Below are 9129 nucleotides of genomic sequence, written 5' to 3'. Positions count from 1 at the left end.
GATGCGTTAAGGATCCCAGTTAAACCTGTTGAGATATTGCCTTTGTGCATGACTTTCAAGTTAACAAATTACCCACAGGTGTATATGTTTTCAGGCTCGAACTTTTGGGTTACCTCTTAAGACACCTGGTTTGTTTTTCCTGTTTGTCCTACCTGTGGTCTAGGGGCTGTGTAACATTATTATAATTACCTTTCACTTTGTTCTTAAGATATTGGTGTAGATACTGACCTCTTTGTTCCTGTATCCGAAAAACTCATCTTGCATGCATTGCGTTTAGAAGTTTCAGCATAGGGCCCCAGCGATCAGGTAAAAACCCCACATTTTATTCACTGAATAAACAACGGTGGCCTAAAATCTGCAGGTTGCTCCCACAACCCTTGGGTTTGCTGATATATTTAGCAGTTCCCCTTCTCAGAAACAAGCACCAATTTGTACATGCTTTTCACAGTTTGGCATGAAATTTTAATCATCTTTGCTACTTGGGCATTTGCTTACTGTGGGAACGTTACTTGTGTGCAGAACAGACCCAGTCAGAAATAGCTGACCCAGTGCCCAGTGACTACAACACATGGCCTAAAAATTGGCTCCAAGTTGTGCATTTTGCTGTCTTGCGAGTTTGAAAACTTCCTAGGGTTTCTCATAATTCTGTTATCTTGGTTCTTCTCCTCTGAGAGAGTCCTAAGCAATCGCCTTACTTGTCTTGCTTGCTTGCTTGCTTGTTTTTCTCTTTCCATTTTTTGCTCTGCTGATATCTGCCGCGCTTGTGTTTCCTTGTGCCCAGTCCTGCTGGTAGGACTCATGGGAAGTAGGTTTTGGTTTGCATTTCGTGTTGCTCTGGAGTTTGTAAAGAGCTTTTTGCATAAATACTTATAATCATTAAAAAAAATAATAAAGGAGTCCTAAACATCGCTTATTACCTTGCTTATACTGAAAAGTTATTCTCTGCGGTGAGTAAATCTATTATTTACAGTCTATACAACAGCTGTCCAGTAAGAAAGACTTGATTGGCAGCTGACAATTTGAAGATGGTATTTTCTTTCCTGTGTCTCAAATCCTGCAAACCTCTCCGGAGAGGGAAATGCTGCTGTGTGATGCCAGTTTGGTTCCTGCTGCAATAGCAGCTGCGCTACCCAGTGTTCAGGGTCCCCCTTGAACAACGTCTTGCTCCTCTGCAGCCCTGCACAGCTTATCCCTGAGTTTTGGCGAAGGGCTTTTAGGCCTCTGGTTGCTTTGGGAAGGATCAGGGCGTTGAGAGCAGCACCTCTGCGTGGCTCAGAAAAGTTGCAAACAGCCCTGCAAGGAAACTCTTCATGCTGACCCTGCTCTGTGCTGCCTCCTCCTTTCTGCTTCCTTTGCTTGGACCACAGCTAACACAGCAAAGCTCAGCAAAAACGCCCATATAGCTTGAGCTATACAGATGTGGTGATGGGCAGCAAGATGCTAAATAGCTCCCTCCTGTACGCTCCCAGCCCCCTCTCGGTGTCCAAATTCAAAGACTCTCTGCACGTTTTCTCTCAGCGAGAAGGTTGCCGCATATGGAAGATGCACATCCTGAAGGGGACGGATGGGCTGGGAATCCAGATAACAGGAGGCAGAGGGTCGAAGCGGTCCCCTCACAGCATCATCGTCACCCACGTGGAGGAAGGCGGCTCTGCACACAGGTGAGGCAACGGCAATGCCTGCACGGGCTTGATGGAGCATCCATGGCCATCACTGGTAGCCAGACTCATGAGACAGGTGTGGGGGTTTTGCCCTGCTGTTGTGTGAGGGTGAGAATACAGCATTTTTAGCTTAAAAACTTATTTTTGTGATTGGTCACTGATTAGTCCAGACTATAGACAGATCAAACACTTGCTTGGTCATGGAGTCTGATGGCTTGCGGGGCTTTTTCCCCAAGTCCCTTTTTGGAAGATGGGATTAGGAGTGGGTGAGCGTGGGTCGTGCAACCTTGTGTGCTCACTGCCAGGCCTGGCTCTGCTCCCTGACGGGGAAGAGATGAGTCTCACTGAACAGAAAACGTTTGAGGGGTCTCAGCCCTGCAAAGAGGGTGAAATGGGTCTGGTTATAACAACAGTCTCCTGGGGGCACCTTTCTGAGCCACTTTTTTTGGCAAATAAAATCGCACCAATGGATGCAAACTTAGCATCAGCCAGATGATGTGTTGTCCATGCCTCTGTGTCCCACTGTGGGCCACTGGAGCCCGGGACTGGGGAAGGACCACCCTCCAGCTCCATGTTCCCGCTCTGTTTCCACAGGGACGGCAGGCTGACAGCGGGCGATGAGCTCCTCATGATCAACGGGCAGTCACTGGTTGGGCTCTCCCACCAGGACGCCGTGGCCCTCCTTCGCTCGGCCGCTGGCCTGGTGCAGCTGGTGGTCGCTAGTAAGGTACAGTCCTCTCCCTGGTGGTCCCCTGAATGTACCTCCACAAGAGTTTGTGCAAGTACTGCGTGAAAGGGCATATTTTTGATAGGGAATCACATGTGTACTTTTACTCCCCTAAATCTAACACACATCTATGGGAAATACATCGGTACCTGCCATAAATCTGTGGCAAATCAGCAGGCTATAGACCAACTTCATGATTTACTTGTATTGTCACTGTTGTTCAGTGTGCAAATGAGCCTGTATTTATTCATGCAGGCACTACTTCAGTTTTGGCCAAAACCATTTTCTTAAAATATATGCTAAATAAAGCAGGCTATTCTCAGCCTCTTCTGCTTCCTGCCTGCATAGCCTCCGTAGCTCTCGTCTCTTGTCCTATCTTTGTGCCTGAGGTCTCTTGATGATGATCTCTTGGCTTGAGTTCCTTACTTTGTCCTTGTTAATAGCTTGGAGTGGAGCTCTTGCAGATAAAGGAGCATGAAATTTCAGGAAAATGAGAGTGGAATTCATTTATCAGTTGGGCTCTTCATTCTGCTTTCATCGCAGGAGAGGGTGAGGGGATATTACACAGTATTTTGTCAATTGTTTAACAAAATCCTGCCCACCCCTGTTTGCTCTCATCCCCGGACCACAGCCTGCTGCTCCCCTGCTTGGGTTGATGCAGGCATTTGGTGGGTGGCCAACCAGCGCCCGAAAGTGGCCGGGGTCTCGAAGAAGGACCTGCCTGCAGGTGGGGGCCATCAGAGCCTTTGGGGTGATGGAAGGAACATCTTCGGCCAAAGGGACTGCTTGTCAACCTGTATTTCCAGGTGGAGTGTGAAATGTCAGCAAGCCACTGTGTCAGTATTTTTAAAATGTTTCTTAGCTTCATCTTTATGTTGCCCCAGCTAACCTGGTGCAGGTTTCTTTTGGTTTAATGTCTGGCTTATAGCTTCCCGGGATGCTTTATGCTCATATTTTTCAAGAAGAGGCCCTGTCCCACCATATTCAAAGTGAAGAGCCTATAACTTCTCTAACATTTCAGTTAGGCAGTGAAGTTCATTGAAGACCTTCTGTAGGCTCACACCCCACCAGTGTTTATTCTGGAAACAACATGCTTTGACCTGAATAGGTTCACATTGTATTTCCTTTAGACAGTTGGCGTCTCTGCCAAAATGTGAGGCAGTAGACTGCGTAAATTTCTCCTTAAAATTACAGAATCACAGAATGGCAGGGGTTGGAAGGGACCTCGGGAGGTCATCTAGTCCAACCCCCCTGCTAAAGCAGGTTCACCCAGAGCAGGTTGCATCGGACGTCGTCCAGGTGGGGTTTGAATATCTCCAGAGAAGGAGACTCCACAACCCCTAAGTAAAGAAGTATTATCTGCTTGTTCATGTGATGACTGCATCAAAATGATCATCGTGAATAAGCTTACAGCATGTTCCTGATCGGGCTGTGAATCCGTTTGGCCTGTGCTCTCTGCGCTTGGACAGTTTTCATGTCCCTGGGAGGAGGGCTTAGAAAGGCAAGCGGTGGGGAATCCAGTCTGTGCCGCGATTCAGGCAGCCTCAGGAAAGGTGTGAATAGGTGAAGTGTTCCCCAGTGGCTCCCTCTGGGCGTTACTTGTTGGTATGGGAAAGCCACCTCGCAATTCGGCCAGGCAAGCACTCTAAACGCAGGATTTGTTCTGAAAGCAATAAAATAAGAGCCTGTCTGGCCACTGCTTTCAGTTGATGCACGTTGTTTGCCTCCTGAAAAATGTGCCAAAGCCTGAAAACAGATCCTGAAGCATCAGGACTGAGTTGTTAGAGGATCGGTGGGTCAGTTTTCATTTTGTTCTCCCAGGTAGGGCTGTCGGTGTATTATTATTATTATGCACTAGATATATAAATGTGGGAAGGGAGCATCTGCAGGGAGGGAGCAGAAGCAGAGAGTGTGATTTGAGATGCAATGGAATGAGTAATGAGGTCTGTAAACTCTTGAGTCTGCTCACAGTGACATTTAACAAACCCAAAGTGGGGAGGAGCAGGCTGCTAGGGAAAGCGTTTATTTTAAATTCTCCTTTATGAAATTTGGATGTTTTAGATGTATATTGGCCTGTGTTTACTATATATGCATTTTAAAACCAGGTCTGATTTTTACAACTGGACCATTAAAGTTTGAGGACATGGAAGTGTGTAACGAGGATTACCAGGGAGCTCTCACTGGGCAGGTGAAATGGAGCAGTTTCACCGTGACTTTGGTGGTTTACTGCATGCAGTGTAACATATTTTGTTGTCTCTCTGGTAGGAATCTGCTGAAGGGGATTTTCTGAAGTACCCATCTACCAGTTTGCCAGACTTGCTTAGCACTTGCTCAGTCCAAGACTCTGTCTCTTGCACTGACAATAAGGAAAACGAAGAGCCAGAAGAAGAAGATGTGAAGGGAGCAAATATGTCTCCTGAAACGCTGGTTGCTGTAAGTGTGGCTTTGGTGTGACGCTTTTACTCTCTCCCTTGACGCCTGTTAGCATCTGTCACGTTCTCCTGCAGCCCAACATGGAGCAGGGATGGGACGACCCCACCCAGCCTTCCTTTGCATGGGACATGGCTGACAAGCTGAAATGGGGATGTCGTCTACCACAGCATCTGCCACCTCTGCTACTGTGCTGCAGCAAAGCGGTGGCATGGGGAGCAGGAGCTCGTGTGTCCTCCAAGCTATGAGGCAATCACAGTTTTGTTTTTCTCTCTGCCGCTGGATTGTTTTCCACCCACTTCCACTACTTTTGCTGGATCTGATGTGAAGCCTCTTGCAGTGCTTATGCACTAACATCCTCTTCTTTCCCCTCCTTTTGTAACTAAGCTCCTTTAACAATTTATGATCCAAGTCTTCAAGTTTTTATTTGCTTTGTTGAAGCCAACAGACACTTTTGGAGGGAGGGATATAAATTTCTGGCTGTGCACCATAACTGAAGTTCTGCTGAATAAATGCTGCTGGTTGATAATCTCGCTTGCATTCCCTTCAGGGCTGCATTAAGCAGAGATTAAGTGGATTATTGTTACTCATTTGTAATGTAGCAGCTCTCTGAAACTTCATCAGTGTCCTGGGCCTCTGTTGTATTGTACAGACAAAGAATAAAATTGTTTGCTACTCTGAAGAGCTTGCAGGCTGGTTTTCCGGCAAGAGAAAGCAGGTGGATTCACTTGAAGCTTTTTTTTTTTATGTTATTTTTATTTTCTCTTCTTACCGTCTTTTCCTTTCTTTTCTGCGGCAATTATAATAAATCTCTTAAACCTTTGGATGGCTTAGATGTGATACTGATTTGGTGATTTGTTTTTGTTTTGCATTCTTATACTTTCCATTTTCTGAGTGAAAGACTGCTCCCCCAGACGAGTCTCGCGCTGTGGTCTTAGCTGATGCTGGTGTTCGCTTCCTACCTGCCTGGTACCTCCGACTTTCTTCGAGTCTGTGCTTATAACAGTCCTCACACTCACACATCTCTCTACTGTGACAAGTTCTGTTATTTCTGTACCGTCTTCCCTTCTGTGTTCCAGGGTGCCTTTTTGGGGGAGGAAGGGAAAAGCAAATAAATCAGGGATGCTTAGCGTGGTGATGACAGTGTAGTGTTTGTGTGCTAGCTTGAGTGGGCACCTAAGCGTTCTTTTGTCTGTCAAAATACTTTAAATTCTTCTATGTCACATTTCAAATTCTGGTATTTTCTCATAAGGCTGTGGCTTAGCAACGCTTAAACATAAAAATCAATTTTGTCAAAACTTAATTATGTGTGGCTTCAGGATGCAGCTCCCCAGTGTTCCAGCGGTTCTTTCAGCACACACTAGGAGTTATTTGTTGCTTGGTTTGTGCCTGGCTTTCCAGCAAAGCTCTGCCTGGTTTTCAGCAATGGCTTTTTTTTTTTTATCAAGTGTTCCCTTTCCAGATTAACATAATGCTCGGGGAAGCTCCAGGTAGCTGAGGTGCACGTCCCTGCGAAGACCAGCTGCATGAGCCTGTCCAGAGCCCTTCAGCATGGACTTGGGTTTAGAGAAATAGCAGCAGGATTTTTTTTTTTCCTTCTTTTCTCTGTTTCTATTAGCTTTTTTTTTTTTGTTTGTTGGAGAGTGTGTAATTCAGAGGGGTGTACTAAGCTGTTGGTGACTCTCAGGACCTCTTCTTTTTTTACTTGAGCACCGAATGTCTTTGCATTCCCCTTGTATTTGCTGTCTCAGGAGTGCAGACAGGGCTCTCTGCGGCCTGGGGTGGGCTGTCTGTACAGTGTAGACCCCTCGGCTCTACCCACAGCCTCATCCATCCTCATCAGATCAGGGCAGCGTGAGCTGAGCTGGGCTGTACAAATCCTGCATGCCACCAGGCAGGAGATAGGAAGGTAAATGTATGGAAAAGATAATTGGCTTTTTTTCCACCTGGCAAGATGGGGTGGGGGGCAGATTTTTCATAGTACAGCTTAGAATCTGATTTCAAGGTCAGTATGAACGTGAAGCATTGCGTGATTTTATTTTTTTAATTAGATATATGTATAGTCATATAGATTATTGCACAATTGCTTTGGAAATTACTGTTCTTTGCTGCTCCCACTCTCTTAGTGATACTCAGGTGTCTTCTCTTTCATATAAATTCTGTTATATTTTAGATAAGGGATGACAGTATGACTGATAACTAAAGGAGGAACTCAGCTGGACCATTTTTAATCAGTGCAAATATAATTGGTTTAGACTTCCAGGGTGGGTGGTACTGGAAGTTACTGGGCCTGATAAGTAAGAAACTTACCTGGAAGTCTGGAACAGGTAACTGATGGTCTCAGTGTAAGCATCAGGCCTCTTAGATTTGAAACTGATTCTCAGCCCAACTCTGGCCAGGAGTTACCTTTCTCATCACCAGTTTCTCACCTCTGACAAGGTGAATAATTTTCTTGTTTACTGTGCAGGGCTTTGTGGAGACCCAAAGGGATGCTGTCAGGTGCTGGGTGGTTAGGGAACAAGTAATTTGGAGTGATTTATTGTCAGCTGAGGCTTCAGTGCCCCTTTTCTGACCAGCACAGTGTATATCTAATTCTTGAGCAAGTGTAGAAGGTACTACAAAACTTGCATGAGCTCTTAGGGTTGTCTAAGGTCTTCTTTCATTAACCTCTCTGTGAATATAGTGAGTATTCAGAACCTTAATTTATGGACCTGACGGACTTGCTGTTAATGCCTTAGCACCAGATTCCTTAAAGACTGAACCAGTCAGAAAAAATAATCACTTGGAACTAAGGTATATATTCAAATCTTCATCCTTGTAGTTATTTAGAACTCAGCTTGGAACAGGCCCTGAGAAACCTGATCTAAGTTGTCTCTGCTTTGAGATGGACACTGGACCAGGGACCCCCAAAGGTCCCTTCCAACCTGGCCTGCTCTATGATTCTGTGAAAAATTAAAAAACAAACCAAACCAAAAAAACCCCTCTTTTCTAGGGGCTGGATGTTAAAAATTTTCCCTGTGAGCAGGTTCTTTGAAACTCTTAAATTCTGCTCCAGTGTTTCCAGCCAGGGAAATATAATCTGAGCTAAGCTTCCCCAGCACACAGCAGAAGAGTTTAGTGACACTTGAAAATTTGTAATTTAAGAGAAGTATCACTAGTAAGTCTTATTTCAAAGTCCACTTGTTGTGTTTCATTAATAAAATTTTCATAATACAATTTAATTTGAGCTCTGTTTTCACAGTCTCCTTATGTAAAGCCCTGTTTTAACATGAAACATCCCTTAAAGTTGTAACTTTAATAAAACTTGTGCCGCCAGGCAGAAAAAGGATTACATTAATATCCTTAAAGTGAATTTATTTTAGAGCTAGTTTGGCCAAAATGTTCCTTAACTTCAGATACAAAATACCGGGCCATGGAGTCACGTTGTGTTAAATTGTCCTGAGGCACTTTGGGGATTTTAAACTCCCTGCACAAATCCATATTTTTGCCTTGTGCAGTTGACATTGCTATTTTAAAGTATTATTTATGTCCAAATGAAATAGGATGATATGATAGTATTCGCCTTTGTCAATTTATTTTTAATTCTAATTCACTTTTCCTAGTATTTCTGTTGCTTGAAATTGAATCTTTCACTGTATTGCTGGCTGGCAGAGCAACCTGGGAAATGAACTCTAAAGAGAAAGCAGGTCTGCCAAGAATTTGCAAAGTGTCTGATTAATTTGGGGCATTTGGAGTCCCCAGACAGAGGCATGTACCAGTCTTAGTTGCTTCCAAGTTTTCTGCCTTTGTTTCTGCTGGTGCCATGTTGTTCAATATGTGATGATCTGAGTACTTTGTTTTTGAACTGTTCAACTTCAGTGGCCAGCTTCATATTAATGGGCTGAAATTCCAAAAAGTTACTAAATACAAGAAAAGGGTGTCTGCCTCAGCAGGTTTGGCTCTGTAGTTGCTGGAGGCAGGGAGGAAAGCCCGGGGACCGTTCCTCTATACTTTGCTTACTTGTGCTCCCTTTGGGTGTGTGCTGCTTGTGATGCTGGAGGCAGGACCCTGCTGTGCAGAATAGAATTATACAAAAGAGGAATTTTTTTATTTTATAGAATCATAGAATGTTTTGGGTTGGAAGGGACCCCTAGAGGTCATCTAGTCCAACCCCCCTGCAGCGAGCAGGGACACCACTAACTAGATCAGGTTGCTCAGAGCCCCATCCAACCTGGCCTTAAATGTTTCCAGGGATGGGGCCTCCACCACCTCTCTGGGCAACCTGTTCCAGTGTTTCACCACCATCATTGTAAAGAATTTCTTCCTTATATC

The 9129-nt window shown here is 44.8% G+C and overlaps 1 protein-coding gene across 1 annotated transcript in view; it reads left to right on the top strand.

Moving 5' to 3' along the window:
- PDZD2 (PDZ domain containing 2) overlaps positions 1–9129 on the top strand; it is a 149335-nt gene that overhangs the window by 87609 nt on the left and 52597 nt on the right. The window contains exons 3-5 of the mRNA XM_035902745.1: positions 1519–1661; positions 2256–2388; positions 4654–4821. Of these exons, the coding sequence (XP_035758638.1) occupies positions 1519–1661; positions 2256–2388; positions 4654–4821 (444 nt within the window). The remainder of the gene's footprint in view (positions 1–1518; positions 1662–2255; positions 2389–4653; positions 4822–9129) is intronic.

This window comes from Egretta garzetta, unplaced genomic scaffold, assembly GCF_000687185.1.
Source record: "Egretta garzetta isolate BGI_Z169 unplaced genomic scaffold, ASM68718v1 scaffold59, whole genome shotgun sequence".
NCBI lineage: Eukaryota > Metazoa > Chordata > Aves > Pelecaniformes > Ardeidae > Egretta > Egretta garzetta.
Note: the sequence above shows the minus strand (reverse complement) of the source record. Positions and strands in the feature narration are given on the sequence as shown.